Source organism: Emiliania huxleyi (assembly GCF_000372725.1).
Source record: "Emiliania huxleyi CCMP1516 chromosome Unknown EMIHUscaffold_141, whole genome shotgun sequence".
Taxonomy (NCBI): domain Eukaryota; phylum Haptophyta; order Isochrysidales; family Noelaerhabdaceae; genus Emiliania; species Emiliania huxleyi.
The window spans coordinates 170,627-192,949 of NW_005201183.1; the positions used below are offsets into that span (position 1 = coordinate 170,627).

A 22,323-nucleotide genomic window follows, 5' to 3' on the forward strand; every position below is an offset into this window, starting at 1 on the left:
CATAGCGGCCACTCTTCGGATCGCTGGTCGAGCGACCCGGGGGATGCCCCGCGCGCCTGACCCAGGCGCGAAAACGAATCTGCGAGGCGTGGCCGCTCATGCGGCCCGATGGGGAGGAGCGGGGCGGACTACGGGGATCGGCTTCTTACACAGCCCTTCCCTGCAGCGAGCCCCCCTCCAACCCACCCGCGCTAGGTCCCGGGGGACGCAGGGGTCACACCCGACGACCTCGGGAACTAGCCGGGGCAGTCGGAGAAGGGGCAACTCCGTGCACTGACGGTCGGCCGTCAGAAAACACGCCTCTGTGGCTCGGGTTACACCAATCCTCGCTACCCAACGCGGCCAAAGGATATCCACCTCGAGAACCTCGAGTACCCCCCAGTACCTAGGTAGAGTGTGTATCGCGCGCCTTGCGGGGGGGGGGGGGGCGGAAAAGAGGAACCTCTTAGCGTCATCGCCATGGTGCTGCAAGCAGCGCCGGGCAACGACGGCTTACCGCCTCCCGGTCCCCCTCGGCATACCTCCGCTGCTTAATGTTTGGCGACTCGAACCCGTGAAGCTTCCCCGTGCGCGGGTTACCCCTCACACGAGTCAGCCTGCCAGCACGTATAAGCACTTGAGCACTTGAGCACTGGGATACATAGGGTCGATTCCGCGTGGTACGGGACCCCTCGATCGTCTCGCCCTCCCTCACTGGTATGTTCATTGGGGGGGGGGGGGGGTCATAACAAACACGGTACAGGATCGAGGTGCACGCTGCCGAGGCAGTGTCGTCCCCCCTCCGTCCTTCCTCGACGGTGATTGATGGCGGTGTGACCGATCGAGCTACAAGAGGAACTTGTTCAGCAGGAGGATATCGCAGGTCGCACCTCATATTCACTGTTTGCAACCTCGCCGTGTAAATATTTGAATATCTTGGTGACACGTGTGTTACAGACAGGGGCTGGGACCCACCCATGCATGGGGCCCCAAACAAATGACGTGTGCGTGAGTGGTAGAGTTGTTTTTGTTGTCCCGAGGGGTGACGTCGAGTGAGGATGTAGTCGTGTCCTGGGCGGGCACCCATGAAAGCGACGGCCATTGTACTTGTTCATCATTCTCAACCCATTTTGCCTCATGGAGCACCGAACCCCGGTGCGAAACGAGTTTTTTGATGGGTCGCACGCAGTCTCACATGTGAGCGCTTTAGAGCTCTACATCCGCCGCTAGAGGCGCTCTACAACGTGGAATATATACAACAAACCTACATCACCAGCCTGCCGATGGCCGACCCGGACGCCGACGATTCCTTTTCGGACATCGTCACCCGCTCGCTCGTCAGCGTCGGAGTCTGCGTCGTGCTGAGCTGGCAGGTGATCGAGTCTGCGGGCTTCCGCCGCTCGCTTGGGCAGCGGTTTGGCGGCTCGCCGCTGCAGTGGTTCCTCATTGCGCTCATGGCTCTCGCCGCGCTGGAAGGCGTTCTCGCCACGGTCGCGGACGTGATGCTGCTGGCCCGCGCGGACGCGGCGGTCGCCGATTCCTCCTCGCGCCTGCGGGCGCTCAAAGCGGAGGTGAGCCTCGCGCTCGCCGTCGGTCGGGTCGACCAGGCGGTGGTCGCGCTGCTTATCCTCGGCCTCGGCATCGCGGGCACTCTCACTGGCGTGGCGGACGCGCCGGTGGCGCTGGTGCTCGGCGGCGCCGCGCTGCTCCTCGGCAGCTGGTTGCCCGCACCGCTCGTGCTCGTGGTTGGCGTGTGGCGGCTGCAGCGGCGGACCTCGGGGTGGAGGCTGCGCTGCGCGCTGCGTCCCCTCCTCGTGCTTGCGTGCCTCGAGGCGCTGTACGCCTGGTTCCCGGTGCGCGCCTTTGAGGACTCGCTTGCCGAGGCGAGGCGCGAGGAGGGCGAGGTGCTCTCCGAGCTCGTGCGCGCCAACCTGGTCGACGACACGATGGCGAACGACACCCTCGCGCTGATCGACTCGATGCGGCCGGCGGTGCTCCTCGAGGTTGCGCAGCAGGGGCTCGGCGACCTCGTCCTCTTCGGCACAACCCTCGCGCTGAGCCTGAGCGCGAGGTCGCGCGGCGTGCGGCGCGCGCTGCTGCCCGCCGGCGCGGCGCTTGCGCCCGGCCTGCCCTCCTCCTTCGCCGTTGTCTTTGTGTTTCTGCTGGAGACGCGAGAGGCCCAGGCCGGCGCCCTCACTCTCTTGCCGCTGCACGACACGCCGCTCCGCGCTGGGGCGGAGGAGCGCGTGCAGCGTCCGGATGGAACGTGAGCGGGGTGCGTGTCTCTTGTGCACCCTCAACTGAATGCATGTGAAGGTACACAGCCAATCGCATTATAGAGTTTACAATAGAGAATATGCACCCGCACGACACCACTTGCACAATGGCTCTCGCCCGGGCGTCCGGAAAAAAGAAAATGGTACCCCCCGCCGGCCCCCGGTTCTCCAACGTTTGCTCGGGTTGGCTTGGACTCTCGAAGCCACACCTGCTTACGCATGATCTCGACGTCGACGTGGCCTCGAGCGCACGCGTGGCCCAAAGCCGGCCTCATCGCCCTCGTTAGTTTCGTCGCTCTTGCCGTGACCGCTCGTGCTGTGGCTCGCGCGTCGGTCGTAAGCGATGCTGCACCGCTCACCAGCGCGTGGTCTGAGTTGCGCTTTGCCGATGCTAGCGCGTGGACGAAAAGGCCGGCCTTCGACTCGAACTGCGAGGCTCAGTGGACGTTGACCACACTCGCGGGCGTCTCGACCGGCTTCATCAATAAGGCCATCGGCTCGATGCAGTACCCGCTGCACGTGCATGATGTGCTGCCCGCCGGGAAACAGCTCGAGGTGCGGTCCGCACTCGGCCAGCGAATCGCGCTGACCAACGTCTCCGTGCTCGATCTCAACCCGGCGACGATCCAGCTCGGCGTCTGCCGCGACGACCTCGAGTGGCTGCAGAGGCAGAGCTTTGCGCGCCAGGCGTTTGAGCGCTCGACCCGTCCGAACGACGGGCTGCAGATCCTGGTGTCGGAGATCGTCACACACGTCCAGGTCAAGTTCCAGGTCGTCCAGACCATGGGCGCGCTCTAGCAGCAGCGCCGCACACGTGGCAGCACCACTCACTGTTCCGTCCCTCCGCTCCGCCTCCCTCTGAACTGTATCGTTGTCGTCTCTCTAGCCCCTCCCTCTCCAGACCTACGCAATCCCCCGCGCTGCAGGCTCCTTCATCCCCGACGTCTTCCTCGGCTGGGGCACCGCCAACGTGACCGTGCGCGGCGTGCTCGACATGCACGAATCCGCCCCCAGACCTACTCCGCCGTCGGACACGTCCATGACGCGTCCTCACGGCCGCGTCGCAGGCACGTCGACTTGCGGCACATCGAGGCGGCCGCGCTCGGGCAGGTGCGAGCCTGCACCTCGCGAGGGGGAGGAGGTGTGAACAGCGTCTCTTCACACCTCCAGCTGTGAACAGTGCCGCGGAAAGTTCGACGTCGAGTCGATCTCGATCGCTGCCGACGGCATCAGCGCCGGCTTGCTCAACGCGCCGATCCGCCAGGTCGCGGATCTGCTCGTCGGGGAGATGGGCCACATCATCTGCTACGGCGACTCGGTAGCCCGCTGCCACGCCCCCCGCCCAACTCGCCACGCCCCCGCCCAACCTGCCGAGGAGAGGTGCCGTTCACGGCCTCGCGCGCGGTGCGATCAGGTTGCGGCGGTCGCCGTGTACAACAGCGAGACGTCGCACCTCACGAAGCTGCGCGGCGTGGTCCAGCTGCTCAACGCGGAGATCAGCGCGCGCGCCACGTTGGTCAACGTCCTCCTCTGGCCTTTTGGCGCCAGCTCCTCGGCAAGGCCCTCTGGCACGTGACGTGCACCACCTTGACCTGTCCGCGTGTGTGCTGTACCATTAGGCGCCTCTCCGTTCCCGCGCGAAGTGGATCCGAACTTGGCGGCCGTCGAGCGCGCGCGCGCCGACATCGCAAAGCTGAAGGAGGTCGGGATAGAGGCGGAGCTGGGCGAGGGGCGGTTCGACCACATACGCGACGAGAACGGCGATGGAGTCTACCACGTTTGGGCGGGCGCGGATGGCGGCGGAGGGAAGTACGTGAACGGGATCTACCAGCCGAACCACATGGAGAACGACGGGATCGTCTCGATGCTCGCCACCGAGACGCTGGAGGAGCGCGCCCGCGGGAACTCGGCCAATGTGGACGCAGTGGCAGAGTAAAAGTTAGAGAGACGCGGACTCTTTTGAGGGGAGCTGGATCTTTATTTTCTTTGCTCATTGCACATTGGTTAAACCCGGGGGAACTCGGCGGAACCTCTGCCCTACTCAGTACCTCGAAACACGGCGGTATCGGACACACAGCCTGAATCACAGCAGCAACCTCGTGCTGTGTCGTGGGGGCGTGTTGAGTATATGAGCGACCCACCGCGAGGGTTGCTCCTGACTCTGGCCTTTTCTGGGTCACGTAGCCACACCTCGCCTCCTTGGTGCGAGTGGCTGCCAGTTCGACTCTGGGGAGGATCGAACCGTCAACAGGTACGGTTAAGTGTCAAAGATGTCCCATCGGGGCGAGGAGCGTCGCTGGCGTGATGATCAACAGCGCGCCGAGAACGGACGCGAAGAGCGGCGATGGCGGGGCGAGCCGCGACGGCGGTCGCGATCGCGCGATGAGCCGCGGCGGGATGAGCTGCGACGGCGCAACGAGCGTTGGCAAGGCGAGCCACACACTGACGGGCGGCATGACGAGCGGCGCGGCTACAACGCCTCTTGGTGCAGTGGCCGCGAGCAGCGATGGCACGCTGAGCCACACGCAGCTGAGCGCTGGCGCGACGAGCCATTGCGAGGCGAGCGACGGCCGCATCATGACGGGCGGCACGTTGAGCGGCGCGGCTGCAACGACCGACCAAGCATAGGCGAGCGCGAGCGCGACTTGTACGATCGGCGCGATGATCGGTCCCACGATCCCAGGCGCGACCATGACCGGCGCGACCGCCGCGGCGAGGGGCAGCCTCAGCACAGCGACCGCCGGTTGAGTCCGCCGATGCGTGGTGCGGGATCGCGCGACGAGAGGCACACCTCTGCTGCCGGAGGTCAGCTCGATGCTAAGCAGCTCAGCGGCCGTATCTCGCATGCCAGCGGCGCCGACGAGCTGCTCAGGCTCTTTGCTGCCCACAGCGCGAACTTGAACCACATCCACGCTGCGAACCTGTGGAACAAACTGGGCAAGCAGCGCATCGAGCGGCGGCACGAGGGGCGGCTTGAGCAGCTGGTGCAGCGCACGCTCGACCTGGTTTCTTCGTGCCGAGCACGCGAGCTGGCCAACGTGTCTCACGGCGTTGCAAGGTGCGGCCTGAGGCCGCCGGGGAGGCCGCCGGGGAAGGGCAAGCCGCCCGCGTCGGCGGCGAGGAACGGGTTCGGCCGCACCAGGTGGGTGGACATGAGCATCGCGAGGACAGCAGTTCACCTTCGGGTTCGGACGTCAGAGCTACAAACACTGAAAAAGAAACCGCGCCTTATTACCTGCCCCAATCGAAGGAGGCGCCCCCGGCTGAGCACGCCCCCCAGCATCCTTGCGGTCACAATGATCGCGCAACCCGTTCCGACCGAGGCCGACGGGTCGGCCCCGCGCCACTCGCGCGCCTCGGGCGTGCGGCGCCTCGCGCCGGTCCTCGCCCTCCTCGCCGGTGCAGGGGCCTTTGCGTACTATGGCACGGGCGCCACCGCGCCATCGCCGTCCGACATCAAGCTGGCGATTGGCAAGCCCTTTGTGCAGGGCATCATCGCGCTGTTCGAGCTCAAGGTGGACCAGATCACCCTGCAGAAGCCCGAGTCCCAGTGGTCGCACTTTGCCCTCGACCTCATTGCCTTTGACCTAAAGATGGACATCCACATGGAGCTGCTCTTCTTCGGCGCGCAGGCGACGCTCGCGTCGGCGGAGATCGACCTCATGTTCCGCGGGGAGCGGTTCGGCACTCTCTCCACGCTCCCCTGCCCGCTCGGCGGCGGCGGTAAGATCAAGACGCAGATGGCCGGCCGGCTGGTTGTTGATGACGTGGCCGTCTTCCAGAAGATTGCGCGCGCCGTCGTGCACGAGGACGAGTTCACCGTCGAGCTGTACTCGACGCTGGCGGTCGAGCTGCGCGGCTCCGACAACGGGTGCCTCCTCAGGAGCGAGATGTGCAAGACGGTCGGCTCGGCGCGCATCCCCGGCGTCACGTTTGCAAAGTCGGTCACGCTCAGGGGCGCGCAGGGCTTTGCGGTGGACATGCGCCCGCTGCAGCTGACGGACCTGCCGTCGTTCGAGCCGGCCGGCAAGGCGCTCATCTCGCTCGAGGCTCGCGTCTACAACCCCTCCACCTTTGTCTTCCGCGACCTCGACGTCTTCTCGATCGACGTGTACACGGACGACTCGTGGCCAAAGACGGAGAAGCCGGCTGCCGACTCGCTCGGCGTAGAGATCGCGAACTCCGCACCTCGGACGTCGTTGAGGGGCCGCTGCACGGCTCGAAACGGGTCCCGAGCATACCCGCTGTGTTCGAGGATCTCACGTACCAGGACCGAAAGGGCGAGCACCACCGACTGGAGGGCTCGCTCCTCGACACTGGTGCCGGAGTCACGGTCGTCGACGAGGCCACCGCAGATCGCATGTGCAAAGCGGGCGCCGCGGTGATCGACCGGTCGAGCACCGGAATCACGCTCTCGGGCGTCGGCTCGCGGAGAGTCGTGGGCACGCTGCGCATGCGAATCGCCATCGCAGCGACTCACCTGGAGAGTGGGCGAACGACGCGATTGCGCTATGAGCATGTCGGCCTCGTGGCGGAGGGAGACGACCAAATTCGCATCTTTGGCAACGACTTTTCCTACACTCACGTGAAGGATGTAGCGTTGGGTGAGCATCACGCCATCCTACGGCACGGCGGCGAGTTGCACCGGGCCAACATCGTCACGGACGTCAAGCTCAAACGCATGTACGAATGCGCTGCCGAGGAGGGGAGGATGGGCGGTCGGCGTCGGAGTAGCAGGCTGCAGGGCGTACGGGGTAGCCGTCACTTTCCTGCCTCACAAGGGCGGGGCTGTCCCGGAAAGTGAGAAACGCCGGGCAGCGTGGCGCATTACTGAACCCTCCCATACGTGCTTGTGCTTCCTCCTTCGCTGTCCCATCTCCTCATCTCTTTCCCGCCTGGGCGGGGCGGTGGGCGGGCGCGCGGTGCGGCGTGGCGTGTGCGTGTGTGCGACTGCAACGGAGGACCGCTCGCAGAGGACCATTGGGTTTGTACTATTAACAACGAAGGCGCTCTCAAAAAGAAGAAAATAGCCTGCGTCTGTGAGGCGCCGACGAAACTTGAACCCACCCGGTCTTTGTACCATCGCGCATCGGAAGCTGCTACATGAGTTCGCCGTCGATCCCACTGCCCTTCACTGGCGGGCTGCCGAACCGCACCTCGGAGAGCACGACGCAGCCCACCGACACCGCCTCCTCCGACGTCTCCTCCGTCATGAAGGGCGTCGCCGCGCTGCACCGACAGCTCAGCGGCGGGGATGAGAGTGTTCCGATGCCGTTCGCTCCCAGCCAGCCCTACCGCCACTCCGCTGAGCAATGCGCCAAGTAGAGCGCTCGTCGTCGCGCCGTGCGCGGCGCGCGCAAAGCCCGAGCACAACGAGACCAAAGCTGCTGTCGATTAGCGCGGCGATGCGCCGCCGGGGGAGTCTTGTTGGGTGTGCAATCTTTGGTGCGTAGCTACCGTCGGGTACTTATTTTAAGACCAGGTAAACAGCAATAGATCCGGGTGTAGTGCCGGATCAGTTCCTGGAGCCAGGGGGACCGATTTGCACTTGCCAAGGGACCAATTGCTAAACCCACCCGGGCGGGGGCCGGGGGGGGGGAGGGGGTACAGGGGGCCGCCCCACAGACCCGTTGCCACGCGCACCAGGTGAGAGGTTCCGCCAAACGCGCACGTTCGGCACAGCAGATACATCACACTGGCGGGATGCAAGGGTACACTCAACACCTACCCGACAGTACATTCCATGCCAGAACCTTCATGATGGAGGACCGATTCTCGGCAAGTTGGCAGGGCGGGCAGCTGTGAAGGATCGATTGCTGTACAACGAGGGACCGATTCCGTGAGGGCTGGGTACTGATTAGGCCGGGGGCGCGAGCGTGTGTGAGAGAGACACAGAGAGAGCGAGAGCGCGACCACTCCGAGGGGAGGCCGAGAGGAGTTTCAGTTTGCGGGCTTGTCAGCAAGGGTGGCCGAGTCGCCTCCGCGGGACACGTCACACACTTTCGCTGGAGGAGCTGCGATGGATGGAGAGCGTAGCGAAGACACGTAGACGCACTGTACAAGAGGGGCGATCGTACTCCCCCCCGCCCCCGGGGAGAACTCCCGCTGTGACGACCCAACAGCCGCAAACGACGCGGCGCGTTTTCACGCGTGAAGCCAGCCGGCCGGCTATCCGATGAAGGAGAAGACGGAGCTCCCGGTCGGCGGCGGGAGCGCGTCGCTCCTCTCAGCCGAGGATGGGACCAGCCGCTCTGACGAGAGAGAAGGCGGCGTGTCGCTTCGCTCCGCCATCCCCGACCACGGCTCGCCGACCATGCCCATCCCCATCATCGGCTCGGCTGCGGCGAGGAACGGGAAGGCTGATGGCGGAGCAGCGCTCTCGCGCCGTCCGACTGATTGCGGCGGGGCCGTCCGCGACATCGCCGCAGCGACGAGTGACACGACGGGCAGCTCGCGCGCCGCCGCCAGGAGCCGCTCCGCGTGTGGCGTGATCTCCACTCTCGCCTCGAGGTCGATCTCCGCGATCTCGTCGAGCCTAAGGAGAGACGGGGGCGGGAGAGGTCGGGCGGTGGTGGTTGCGGTGGCCGGTGGGGTGGTGGCGGCGGCGGCGTGGGTGGGTGGGGCGAAGCGCGCGTCAGAGCTGCGAGCTGCGGCAGCGACACCACGCCCGCCTCGGCGAAGGTGGGCGCAAGCTCGCTCAGCCGAAGCGACGAGAGCAGCTCGCCCTATATGGGAGTCCGGCGACCAACGGCGTCAGCTCCGTGCCGCGCGTGTCGCTGCCCGCCGAGGAGGGAGGAGCGACCAGCGTCTCGGGCGGCGGAGGCGGCGGCGGTGGCGGCGGCATCGCGAGCACCGGCTGAGCGAGCTCCTCGATGGCAAAGCTCACGGCCGCCTACTCGGGAGGCCGAGCCGCGTGTGCAAGGGGTCAGCGGGGCGGCGGAGTCCTTCTGTCCTGCGGCGAGCGCCGCGCGGAAGCGAGCGTGCTCCTCCGCGGCGAGCCGCGCCGCCGCGCTCCTCTGCGCCTCCGCGTGCTCCTCCGACAGCCGCCGAACCGCTTGCAGCCTCTCGTGCTGCTCCTGCTCGCGCTGCAGCCGCGTCGCCACGGCGGCGCTCCTCCTCCCTCTCGCCTCGGCCGCGACGACGTCAGCCCTCGAGGCCTCGATGCGCGCCGCCGCGAGGCGACGCTCCGCTGCGACGAAGGCGGCCTCTGCCGCAGTCAGCTCGCGCTGCGCCGCCTCGGACTCTCGCTCCGCGAGAGTGGACTCGGCGGCCGCGACGTCGGCCGCGGTTGCCGCGTCCTGTGCCTCGCAGGCGGCCACATCCGCCGCCTCGCGTGCGGTGTCGACAGCGGAGCGCGATGCCGAGCAGCCAGCGTCCAGCTCGCTCAAGAGAGCCGCTCGACGGTCCTCGCTGATCCCCGCCATGAGCTGCTGAGTCACGATGTCGCCGGATTTCAAGAGCGTGGTGTGCGGCTCGCCAGCGCCGGCCGAAGTAGACGCTCCGTCGTCCATGCCGAAGGGCGACGTCATGAAGTCCGTCATCGTTCTCAGGGTTCCAACTTTTTCCGGGGTATGGTATGGTGTCGCCCAAACCGGTAGGGGGTATGGTCCTGCTCGCCCAAGACTAGCCCTACCATACCCCCAAGCAGGTCTGCCAGCAGGAGGTACTTCCAGCCTGCTGTGGGACAGGGAACAGCTGACGCAGTCTCGCCAAGGCTCGGGTTTGACTCGGCCAGACAAAAACCCGAGGGGCGTGGGCGTACAGTTGTACCTCGCCAGGGGGATCCGGCCGCCGAAATCGACGTCGCCGGGCCGCCGCGTTTGGGTTGTCTTCGTCACATGATGTCGTGCGTCGTCGATGGGAAGGCAGCCGTCATGAACTGGCTGAGCACCACGGGCGAGTGGCTCGAAGCCCGGTGCGCCCGGGTCGACAACGTCGAGCCCGAGCCGCAGGAGGAATTGGAAGGCGCCATGCGCGCACATTGCTCCTCTAACCCACCGTGCTTGGCGCTCACCTGCTGCTTTGGCCTATTAGGGGAGTGCGCGAACGACGAGGGCGCTGAGTACAAGGAGCAGCACACCGTCACCAGCCGCGCAGTCGGGCGCCGCCGCTTCGGCCGCCGGCCACCGCGCCGGACCACGGTCGTGGTCGCAGGAGGCCGCCGCCCTTTCCGGCCTATGATGGGCTTCGGGCTGGGGGTTGCCACGGGCGCACTCGTGGCGTCGAGCGTCACACGCAACGAGCGGCGGCGCGCTGAGGAGGAGCGGCGGCTTGCCGAGCAGCAGGCTGCCGCCGCCGCCACCGCCAACTTGCTCGCCGCCAATGCGATCGCCGCCACCGCGTCGGCTGAGCGGGCAGAGGCCGCGGCAAAGGAGGCGGCCGAGCACGCGGATGCTGCTCAGGAGGCGGCCGAGGAGTCAGCCGGGTCGCTCTCTAGCAAGGTGCTCAGCTCTCTCGAATTCTCGCCCCCGCCATCCCCCGCCGTCCCGCCCTCGAGGCCCCGCCCCACGGCTGTACCGGCTTCAGGTGGAGCGGATTTGCCAGGCTCTTGGCATTAAGAAGGGGAAGAACTTGCCCAAAGCTGTCAGCAAGGCGAACATCAAGATGGGATGGGAGGAGGACCCCGGCACGCCTCTGCCCGAGCAGGTTGTCGCTCGCCCGACCTCTCCACGCTGCAGCCCTTCCCGTTACCGTCAGCCCTCTCACGCCTGCACGCTGCAGGTGGATCGGCTTCTGAAAGCGCTCGAGTGATGCGCCAAGTCGACAACCAGCGGGACATCACGGCGTCAGTGGGGCGTCAGCGGGCGACTCGACATTGCCCCGCGCCCCCCTCCATCTCCTTGTGACATCCGTGTGGTGCTCGGCACTGCGGCGACACTGGGTGCGTGGGTGGCTGAGTGGCTCGGGCGCTCGGCATAGTCAGACGATTGTGTAGAAGTAGAACACGGACATACCACACACGCCCGACCCGCAGAAAAGAGCGGTAAAGCGTGCCCCCCTTTCCTGCCCGGAGGGGGGGGGATATTGTTCTTCATCTATCTCTGTATATAACCGACAACCGTGTGTGTGTGCTCGTTTCGCTGGCAGCGCGCGGCGCCGGGCTCGAGGGCTCGACCCTCTCGGCGCCGCCTGTCGTGCCGCGGCTGCCGCGTTGGTCTGTGTCGATGGTCTGTGCATCTCGCAATCCGTTTGCCTTACCTTAACCATACCTCTCGCAATCCGCCCCTGGTGTCGCAATATCACCAGTCGCTCTCGTCGCTCGGCGCGCATCCCCATCCTCGTCCCTCCCTCCTCTCCCTCGCCGCGCCGCCGGTACTCGTCGAATGGAAGCTCCTTTGTGAAGTTGCGGGGACCCTGGAATCCCAGCCTGGATTGTAACACTTCTACCTAGGACGAGAACTAGAGTGATGGTTGGTGCATGGTGGTACTCTCCTGCAAAACCACAGTCCTTCTTGTGACATGGCAGGCCACTCTCAAGCCCTACAAGCATCAGATCACCCATTTGGGGAGGGTTGACATCGTGATTTCCGCGGAAAAGTTCTTTTTCTGAAAATTCCAGCTTGAAGAGAGGGAAAACCCCGACTGGAGGGCCCAGACCTACCCTACCTACCCCGGCATGAGGCCCGCCCAAGCAAGAATATAAACAACACCTGGTCCCTCGCCGAACGCCGATTCTCGCTGGAGAGGGGCTTATTCGTCCCACTCTCGTCGTTGCCGTACGGGGAGGGGGCTAGGGGGCATCGCCTTCCTCCCCCACGCCACGCATGTCAGGCTCGGCCGCCGCGAGGTCTCGCGGCGGCTTGGCTGAGGGTCTCTCTTCGGTTCGCGTATGCCGCAAGAAGGACGCATTACTCAATCTACCTCTCTCACCCTCTACCCCTACTCTACGCGTGCGAGCCGCGTGTGAGTACGGAGGGGCCCATTGCAGAGGTGGGGCGCCCCAGCTCTTCACAACGAACCTGGTCAAGCCACTCGCGGTCGTCCCACCCTCGTTCTCTCCCCTCTGTCGCGTCTTGGAGCACTTGGCCGCGGTTTGCTAACGAAAGCCTGTTGCCGTACCGTAGTGTATATGCCGCCCACGCTCCTCGCCAGCTTTGTCGCTCGCGCCTCCTCCTCCGGCGACGCGGCTGCGCTCGCGGAGCTCGGCCGCGAGGGACTGAGCAGCACGAGCTACGCCTCGCTCTGCGCGACCGTGCGCGGAGCTGCCGCCGCGCTGCAGGCGGCCGGAGTCGTGAGCGGCGAGGCCGTCGTCGACTTTTGCGACGAGGGTCGGGCCATGGTGGTCGCCATGCTCGCCATCACCATGGCGGGCGCGGCGATGGTCCCTCTCGACCCGGCGGCGCCGCCGGCGAGGCTGTCTGCCCTCGTCGCCGACTGCGGCGCTGCGCTGGCGCTTTGCACGCGTGCGCGCCTCGCCAGTCTCGCCAGCGCGCTCGATGGCGGCCGCTGCCAGCCGCTCGCACTCGAGGACGTCCTCGTCCGCGACGCTTCTCTCCCGGCAGCGCCCGCGCCTCCACCGCCCGGCGCCCTCTGCCACCACATCTACACGAGCGGCTCGACCGGGCTGCCAAAGGCGGTCTCGGTGACGCACGGCGCGCTGGCAAGCTACGGCCGCGAGAAGGCCCGCACGCAGCGGGTCGGAGGCGCGTCGCGAGTGCTCGTCGCCTCTGCGCACACCTGGGACCCGGCCGTCGGGGACGTGCCTTCGACCCTCGCGGTCGGCGGGCATCGTGAAGTACTGTGAATTAAGGAGGAGTGGACGACCGAATTAGGTACTCTCGACCCTCGCGGTCGGCGGGTGCGTGTGCGTCGCGCCGCGCGCGCACCTCGTCAACGACTTGGGCCACGCGATCGCCGCGACGCGCCACCCACTCGCGAGCCAGAACCTTCTAGGAACCTTCTAGGAAGCTTCTAGGAAGCCTCTAGGCGCGCCACCCACCTCCTCGCGACCCCTTCCCTGTTGTCGCTGCTCGACACGCCGCCCGCAAGCCTGCCGACGCTCGCCACGCTCGCCGTCGGGGGGGAGCTGTGCCCGCTCCCTCTCCTCGCCCCCTTCGCCGCCGTGGGGTAGTATCATTTGACTATACCGGCATACGTTCGACTAGAGCAGCATCCTTTGACTGAACTAGCACCCTTTGACCATAGGGTGGAGGTGATCAACGTGTACGGCGTCACGGAGGCCGCCGTCTACCAGACGTACGCCACGCTCTCCCACCTCCCGCCCGACCCGGAAGGGACACCGTACTACTTGCGCGGCCGCGCCGCCGCCGCCGGCGCCGGCGTCGCCTTTGCGCCCGCCGGCATCCCCTTTCGTGGCGTCGAGCTCGCGCTCGCCCCGCCCTCCGCCCGTGCAGCGGAGGGGGGTGAGGACGGGCTCGGCTCCGACGACCGGCGCGAGCTCCTCATCGGCGGCGACCAGCTAGGAACCTTCTAGGAACCTTCTAGGAACCCTCTAGGCGCGAGCTCCTCATCGGCGGCGACCAGCTCGCCGTCGGCTACCTCAACCGGCCACGCCTCACCGCGGAAAAGTTCGTCTGGCTGCCGGACGCGGCCGTCGAGCGGCTCCCGCGCTCGTACGGCCGGGCGGCGCCGCCGCACTGCGGAGGGTGCGGAGGGCGAGGCGCGCGCGGCGGTCGAGGAGGGGGAGAGGAAGGCGGCGAGGCGGGCGGCGAGGCGGGCGGGGAGGCGGGCGGCGAGGCGGGCGGCGAGGCGGGCGGCGAGGCGGGCGGGGAGGCGGGCGGGGAGGCGGGCGGGGAGGGGCGTGGCGCGGGGCGTGGCGCGGCGTCGGGCGACGGAGGCCAGCGCTGGTTCCGCACGGGCGACGCCGCCGAGTGGGGGGCGGACGGGCTGCGGATTTGCGGCAGGCTGGACGAGCAGGTCAAGCTGCGCGGGATTCGGATCGAGCTCGGCGAGGTCGAGCACGTCGCGCGCTGCTCTGACCTCGTCACCGCCGCCGCCGCCGCCGTCCGGGGCGACCAGCTCCTGCCACACACGTGGTGCCGCCGACCCGTCCTAGACGGTTCCTGGAGCCTTCCTGGAGCCTTCCTGTAGGCGGCCAGCTCTTGCTGTACGTTGTGCCGTCCGTGCCGCGGGCTGCGTTTGAGGAGGGCGGAGGGGGCGTCGAGGTGCTGCTGACGCTGCGCCGGCGGCTCCCGCCGCAGCTCGTCCCGGCGCAGGTGGTCGCCGTCGCCGCTCTGCCCCTCTCTCCCGGAGGCAAGCTGATGCGGTCGAGGCTGCCGCCGCCGCCGCCGCGCGCCGCGCGTCTCTCGCCCGCCGCGAGAGAGGGGTTCCGCAGCGAGACGGAGAGGCACGTCGCCGCGGCGTGGGCCGCCGCGCTCGGCGCCGCCGTCGGCCCGGGGGACAACTTTTGGCAGCTCGGCGGCACGTCGCTGATCGCCGCGAAGATGCTGCGGCTGCTGCAGGGCTCGCTGGGCGAGGAGCACGGCAGAGACTCGTTTGAGCGCGGCAACCAGCGCTTCGCGACGCGGCTGTGCGGCCTGTACCGCAAGCCGAGGCTGCGCGACTATTGTGTGTGGCTCGACTGGGCGGCGCTTCCTCCGCCGAGCCGTTCGCCGCGCGCCGCCGCCGCCTTCACCGCCTTCACGTCCGGCGCGAGGACGGCGGTCGCGGCAGAGGGGGAGGCTGCTGGCTCCGAGGCGCGGCCGGAGGAGGCGGAGGGGGCGGCGGAGGGGGCGGCGGCAAGGGCGGCGGCGGGGGAGGCGGAGGCGGCGAGGGCCGCCGCGGCGGCAGACGCCGACGAGCTCCTCGCGGCGGGCGAGGAGGAGCTGCCAGAGGAGGAGGACCTGAAGCGGCTCGCGACCGAGGCGCTCGGCGCGGCCGCCGCGACCGGCAGCGCCCGGCTGGTTGCGGCGCTGCTCGCCGCTCGCGCTTCGGCCGACGGCGGCGCCTCTCGCGCCGCGCGGGGCCCGACGCCGCTCATGCGCGCCGTCGGGCGAGAGATAGCCGAGAGACAGCGGAGAGACAGCCGAGAGATAGCCGAGAGACAGAGCCGAGAGATAGCCGAGAGACAGAGCCGAGAGATAGCCGAGAGACAGAGCCGAGAGATAGCCGAGATATGACGCCGCTCGTGCGCGCCGTCGGGCGCGAGAGACGCGTGGCCGCACCGGACCTGCTCGGAAGCTTCTCGGAAGCTTCTCGGAACCTTCCTGCAGGCACGTGGACGTGCTCGCGACGCTCGCTGCAGCGGGCGTGACTGTCCGCCTCTCCAGCCACTCGCACGCGAGCGCGGCACACCTCGCCGCCGCTGGCGGCCACGCTGCCTCGCTGCGGCTGCTGCTGCGGCTCGGCGCGCCGCTGCAGGCGCGCGGCACGTCCGAGCGGACGACGCTGTACCGCCACCCAAAGAGTAGCCGAGACGGGCTGGAGTTAGGCGCGGGACACGTCCAAGTGGACGGTGCTCTATCACGCGGCGTGGGGCGGCCACGCCGAGTGCGTCGCGCTGCTGCTCGACGCGCGAGCGCGCTGCGACGCCTCTGACCGGTGGGGGAGGTCGCCACTCTGCTGAGATATAGCCGAGATATAGCTGAGATAGCCGAGATATAGCCGAGATATAGCCAAGATGGGTCGCCGATCTGCCGAGAGATAGCCGAGATATAGCCGAGATATAGCCGAGATATAGCCGAGATATAGCCGAGATATAGCCGAGATAGGTCGCCGCTCTGCTGGGCGTGCTGCCGCGCGCACGAGCGAGTGGTGGCGCTGCTCCTCGAGGCGGGCGCCAGCCCCGACGGCAACCGCCGGCCGCAGCGGGCGCACAGCGAGCGGTTCGGCCACGTGTACAGCCCGCCGCTCCACCTGGCGCTGCTCGGTGGCGATGCGGACGAGGGGCGAGGGGGCGAGGGGCCTGGGGGCGGGGAGGAGCGGCGGGAGACAGACGAGGCTGTGGCAGCAGAGGCGGCGAGGCAGGCGCCGGGGGAGAGCTCGGCGGGTGGCGCCGCGGCGGACGTGGCGGCAGGTGGGCGGAGGGTGCGGCCGGACGCTCTAGCCGTCGTCAAGTTGCTCCTGGCCGCGCGCGCAGACGCGAATCGGCGCGACCAGCTCGGGCGCACGCCGTTGCGCGTCGCGAGCGCGGCTGGCCTCGCAGAGGCAGTGGTGCTGCTCGAGGCCGCGGGGGCGCGGCGAGACGACGAGCCGCGCGCAGGCTCTGCGCGCCATCGGGAGGAGGCTGCTGTGGCGCCCGAGGCTGCCCCTGCGAGCGGCGCGCCGGCACAGGCTGGCGCCGAGAAGCCGTGGCTCCGCGCGCGCTGCTGGGCGGCGGCGAGTTCGGGTTGGGCTTGGCCACCGGGCGTGGCGCCGCGCGAGGGAGCGACCTCGACCCGAGCGCCTGACAGGTGTGTGTGATGAGATATTTGATGAATACAGGCGCGGCCGGGGCCCCGCGGTGCGCGAACCGCCCGCGGCGATTCGTATTTCAGTATTCGTCTTGCAGCTGCACACACGGCAAAAAAGCTTGCATTTTGTCTGCAACAGACAACACAAACGCCGCTCTCTCTGTCTCTCTCCGAGTCCGTCAGTCCGACTCCGTCAGCTCGGGGGAGTCGTCAGAGTGTAGCGTTTGTGTACGGCTCTTTAGGCTGTAGCGACGGACGCGGTGTATATGGTGCAGTTCCATTTCACTGTGGCACAGCTCGCGTTACACAATCTTGATTTTGGTCATTTGCGCCAATTCGTACCTCTCGGTGCCTTCCAGAGGCAGCCGCGACCCCGCCGAGTGGACGGTTGCACACAGCAGGTGGCGCGGTGTGCAACCGTCCGCCACACTCGTCGGGGTCGCAGCTGCCTCCGTGCGCGTCCTGGGGAGGTACAAAATTGTCGCCGCCGGAGACGACTCGACGCCGCTGAGATCGGAGATCAAGCTCTGACAGGTCGCACGTCGCTCCTTTGACGCCGACGTGACTCGCCCGTGCAGAGCACATCAGTACATGGTTTCGACGCGCTCGGTACGACGCCTGCGACCCGTCTCGGGTCAGGTGGCACGACGCTCATCGCGCCTGCCAGCGCTGCCGTGCAGGCTGCCACGACGAGGTCGAGCACGCTTCTATACGCTCGCCCAGCCTTCCTTTCCATCCCATTAGGCAGCCTGGGAACGGTGGCGGTCAGAGGCAAAGCCTGCGAGGGGTGGTGGAACCACATGTCACGGCTACTGCCGGCTCGACCCCACGATAGCCTCCGAAGGCTGACTTTGAGGCACAATCATCGTACGATGTGGACGAGTTGGGTCGCTCTCGCGGTAGCCAGATGACCTCTCATACTAGTATATCATCGACCATGGCCGCAGGGAGCGCGGGGGATGGCGCAGGGAGCAACACGGAGCTCCGTTGGACGTTTTCAAGATTAGCGCGTGTCAGAGTGAAATGGAACTAGCCGAAACTCTCTACGGTCTACGGATCTGGATGCCGAGTTTGAGCGGCTCGTCGGAGGTGGGTTTGACGATTTGGGTGATACGCGAGGCCTGGGTGGCGAGAATGAATTCAATAAAAGCCATACCGATACCCACCATACCGTCCATAATCGTCGTCAGACTCGTACCCGTCGCGACAGTCCCAACACATGGGCTTGGAGCCGCAGTACGACGCTGGCGGCGAGTACGGGCGGCCGCAGTCGTAGCACCGGGACGTGTGCGAGCTGTATGCGCCTCGTCCGCGCCGATACGCCGCCTCAAAAGCGCGATCGCGTTCCTCCTCCGCGCACTCCTCGCACAGCTCCTCTCCGTACTCGCAGTATTCGCCGCACCGGGTGCAGAAGCACTCGTCGTCGCTGTACTCACCGCGGCTGCTGCCACCGCTGCTGCCGCCGCTTGGTCTGGTGCTGGGTCCGCCACCGCCGCCAGTGCCAGAGGCTTGTGCGCTCAGGGCCTCGTAGGCCACCTGCAGCCGCTTGAACGCCGCCTCCGCCTGGCGCGCCTGGTTCTTGTCGGGATGGAGTAGTAGCGCGAGCTTCCGGTACGCGGCGCGCACCGCGTCCGCGCTGGCCGCCTGCGTCGCGCTGAGCTGCAGCACCGCGGCGTTCTCCCTGGGCCCCAGCTTCAGCACGCGCGCCGCCGCCTCGGCCATCGGCGTCCCCGCGCCGAACTTGCGCAGGTGCGCGGCGAGCTGCGCCGCGGCCTCGTTGCCCTCGTGCAGCCGCAGGCTCTTCTCGCAGAAGCGCAGCGCGGCCGCGTCGTCGCCCGCCTCGTGCCGCTTCCGCGCCTTGTCGAGCCATTCCTCCGCCGCCTGCCGGTTGGTCTCGGAGCAGATCGCGGGCGACGGCGCCGCCTCGCGGGGCGTCGCGTCGGCGGGTGGAGGGGGTGGCGCGGCAGCAGCCTCTGCCGGCTGCTGCGCCGCCGTCTCTGTCGCGTTTGCCGCCTCCGCTGTCGGTGCCTCTGCTGCGGCACCCGTCGCCTTCGCCTCCGCCGCAGCTGGTCCAGCCGCTGCGGGTGCAGGCGCCGCGCGCGCGGGCCGGCGGAACCGCTTCGGCTTCCACGCTCCTCGCGAAAAGGGTTGTTTGACGGTCTCCGCCTCCTGGACGAGCTTGCAGCTGATTCTAAAGCCGTAGCCATAGTTAACGCCAGGAAAGGACAGCTCGAAGTCATGCATCTGCAGCTGTGCCTCCTTGGCGTTCGCTGGGTCAGCGTACACGATGTTGGCCATGTTGGCCAGCCGGTAGTTCATCATCTTGCTCGTTGGGTCCTTCATCAGCGTTACCTGCAGTAGCTCGCCAAACGGCGAGAACTTCGCACGCACCTGCATCGCGCTGACGTCCGGGTGTAGCCCAGAGACCCTCAGCTGCCACTGGGTCGGCACAGGCGGCCGCTGCGCAGTCGGCTCAGCACCGAAGACAAATGTCGTCTTTGGAGGTGCAAACTCAACCGTCTGCCCAGTCGCAGCGCTCTTCGCTTCGACCGACAGACCCTCGAACCCGGCGGCCATCACCGAGTCCGGGCTGCAGGGCTCGGACGCATCGGAGGAGCGCCGCCTCTCGGCGCTAAGACGGCGGTGCCGCACGCGGTCGCATGCGACACACATGTCCACAAGGAACTCATCCTCGTCGAACTCAATCGGTATGGAGCACTGGCTGCACAGCTCCGAGGGGTGTGGCGCGCTCGATGCCGCCATCGGCGCACGAACAATCGAGGCGCCGCCTTTCTGGCGGGAAATTCTGTGCATGCGGGGTCGTTTGTACAGAATCTTGCCCATGGGTTATGCGAAAAGAATCTTGCGACGCCATACTAGTACTTCCGCGCGCGCGTGGGGCTGGGGGGAGTCGGAGAGGGCCGTGCAGGACGCTGTTGTTGGAGGATGGTACACTGTCGCGTCGTCCTAGCACGGGGGAGTTCGAGGGGGAGTGCCCGTACCCGTGATGTGGACCGCTAGGTGTAACAGCAGCAACGTCAGTAACCTCGGCTCCTGCGCTCCTCGCCGCCTTCCCTGCTCACTGCCCCGGCGCCCACGCCTCGACCTTCTTGGGCAGCAGCTGGTCCGACAGGTCCTCCCCGTGGCCTAGGCAGCCGCCGCCGCCCTCGCCCCACGAGAAGAAGGCGCCGTCGGCGGTGAGGGCGAGGCTGTGGAACGCTCCAGCCGACACAGCGATGACGCGCCGCCCCGCCAAGGCCTCGACCTTCTTGGGCAGCAGCTGGTTCTGCGTGTCGCCGTGGCCCAGCCGGCCCCCGCCTCCATGGCCCCAGCTCCAAATGGCGCCGTCGGCGGTGATGGCGAGGCTGTGGAAGCGTCCAGCCGACACAGCGACGACGTGCTGGTCAGCAAAGGCCTCGACCTTCTTCGGCAGCAGCTGGTCCTGCTCGTCGCCGTGGCCCAGCTTGCCAAAGCCTCCCCCACCCCAGCTCCAGACGCTGCCGTCGGCAGTGAGGGCGAGGCTGTGGAGTGCTCCAGCCGACACAGCGACGACGCGTTGTCCGAAGGCCTCGATCTTCGTGGGCTCCAGCTGGGCCTGCTGGTCGCCGTGGCCCAACTGGCTGAAGAATCCAGAGCCCCAGCTCCAGACGGCGCCGTCGGCGGTGGTGGCGAGGCTGTAGTCATCTCCAGCCGACACAGCGACGACGCGCTGGCCAGCAAAGGCCTCGACCTTCTTCGGCAGCAGCTGGCGCTGTCGGTCGCCGTGGCCGAGCTTGCCAGAGCCTCCCTCGCCCCAGCTCCAGACGCCGCCATCTGCGGTGAGGGCGAAGCTGTGGAAGACTCCCGCCGAGACTGCGACGACGCTCTGGCCCGCAAAGGCCGCAATCTTCGTCGGCTGCCACTGGCCCTGATGGTCGCCGTGGCCCAGCGCGCCCAAGCCTCCCTGGCCCCAGCTCCAAACGGCGCCGCTGCTAGTGAGGGCGAGGCAGTGGAATCCTCCAACCGCCACGCTCACGGCGCGCTCGCCACCCAGCGTGGAAGGGAGGCGGGTCGGCGTGTTGAGCCGCGTCACACCCTCGCCGTGGCCGAGGAGGCCTGGGATGTGATCCGGCGCGCAGCCGCTCGACGAGAGCCGCCCCTCGCCGACGATGAAGACGCTGTGCTGTTGGCCTGCGGCCGCCCTCGCCGGCGGGTTGGACTCGCGCAGCAGCGCGGCGAAACACAGCCACCGCACGGCGCAGCTCTCGCCCTCTGGCTGCGCCGGCAGCTCGAAGCCGCGCTCTTGCGCCCACAAGCGGATGGCCTCCAGCGCCAGCGAGGCGTGGAAGAGGAGCGAGACGGCCGCGACGCGAGCGATGTCGGCGGGGTCGCAGCGAGAGATGGCGCGCACGAGGAGCTCCGTGGGGAGGTCGAGGAGGCGGGCGGGCGGCGGCGTGTCTGGCGAGGGGGCGGCGGTGGCGGCGGGGGCGAGGCGGCGCGAGCGGCGGCGCGGCGGGGTGGACATCGTGAGAAAAAGAAGTTAAACACAGACAGGCTCGACACAGGTGCGAACTGGCGCGTGCTAGTACTACCACAGGCAGAGAAAAGAATTTTACGCGCTTCGCTCTCGAGAACAATTTCAAAAGAGAATTTACATCGGGCCAAAAACTGTCCGCGTGAGCAAGCAGGGCGGGGACACACGATTCCAGAAATGGTTGTGTCCCCGCTCCTCGCTCGCCCGGGCGGAGGGCATGGCCGCGGAGGAGGCGAGTACGCGCTGCCAGGCCTTCCGCAGACAGCCTCTTGGCCAGACTGAGGGTCGGCTTTGTGTGGCGTGGCCCGTGCGCTGCGCTGCACAAAGCTGCGTAAACTGCGGGAGCATCCTGTGCTTCCTTTGGGAAGTGCGCACTTCCTGCAGCTGGTGGAAGGCCGTGCCGCCGCTCGTCTGCTCCGTGGACAGGGCGGGGAGGCGGCACCGCAGCGCCGCAGCGTCCGCTGCACGCCGGTGCAGCACTCTGCTGCCTGGTGGGCAGCATGCTGGTGCTGTGCGCGGTGTTTGCGAGGCGGCTTTGGCGCTGTACTGCCAGCCGAGGCGAGTGGCGCGCGGCACGCGCGGCGCCGCGCGTGGCCCGGATGGCGCCTGAGAGCGCGCTCGATGAGCCAGCCGGCGCGGCGCGAGCGCCGTGCAAGCTGGCACATCGTCTGCATGCTGCCGTCGATTCTCTGGTCGACGGCGGTCAATCTCACGATTGTCGATCAAAACCGGCGGGCTTTGTGACGCCGTTTACGCAATCGTTTTTTGGCCTCGCTTTCTCTTTTGCTTGGTTTTATTTTGTTTTTTCGTTTGCGAAGCGACAGAGGGGGGGGCGGGCGGGCGCTAACTATGGGCAACTACATGTCGAAGGTTCGAGGTCGACTACTCCCCCCCTGGGTTTTTTGGGGGGGGGGGTTCCTTAAAGGACCGGGGGGGCCCCTTTCCCGGGGGGGGGAAGGTCCCCTTTTGACGTAAAAAGGGGGGGCAGGGAAAAGGGCCCCACTCATAAATTCCACTAATTTTTTCCCTGGCCCCCCCCCCCCCTCGGAGGCCGCGGCCTTTCCCCTGGGGGTCCCCCCCTCCGGCCTCCTCCTCCTTGGTCCTTCCCCCCCGGCCGCCGCCTTCCCCGTCACCTCCCTGGCCATCCTTTCCTTCACCGCCTTCCTGGAGGTTCCCCCTCCCTCCCCGCCGGGACCGCCTCCCC

The 22,323-nt window shown here is 67.4% G+C and overlaps 3 protein-coding genes across 3 annotated transcripts; 2 read left to right on the plus strand and 1 right to left on the minus strand.

Moving 5' to 3' along the window:
• Nucleotides 1–4,559: 4,559 nt before the first annotated feature.
• On the plus strand, nt 4,560–4,883 carry EMIHUDRAFT_227701 (hypothetical protein; the record flags this gene model as incomplete). The annotated part of the gene is made up of 1 exon (XM_005787545.1): nt 4,560–4,883. One exon carries the CDS (start codon nt 4,560–4,562, stop codon nt 4,881–4,883), a length of 324 nt encoding a protein of 107 aa, XP_005787602.1.
• A 7,441-nt stretch (nt 4,884–12,324) lies between these two features.
• EMIHUDRAFT_227706 (hypothetical protein) lies at nt 12,325–16,603 on the plus strand (the record flags this gene model as incomplete). Its single annotated transcript, XM_005787546.1, has 11 exons — nt 12,325–12,954; nt 13,028–13,053; nt 13,401–13,451; nt 13,712–13,861; nt 14,120–14,177; nt 14,315–14,431; nt 14,678–14,878; nt 15,035–15,118; nt 15,646–15,708; nt 16,155–16,536; nt 16,578–16,603. 11 exons carry the CDS (start codon nt 12,325–12,327, stop codon nt 16,601–16,603), a joined length of 1,788 nt encoding a protein of 595 aa, XP_005787603.1.
• A 1,143-nt stretch (nt 16,604–17,746) lies between these two features.
• On the minus strand, nt 17,747–19,369 carry EMIHUDRAFT_110874 (hypothetical protein; the record flags this gene model as incomplete). Its single annotated transcript, XM_005787547.1, has 2 exons — nt 17,747–18,529; nt 18,998–19,369. The coding sequence occupies 2 exons, from the start codon at nt 19,367–19,369 to the stop codon at nt 17,747–17,749; spliced, it is 1,155 nt and encodes a 384-aa protein (XP_005787604.1).
• Nucleotides 19,370–22,323: the final 2,954 nt, after the last annotated feature.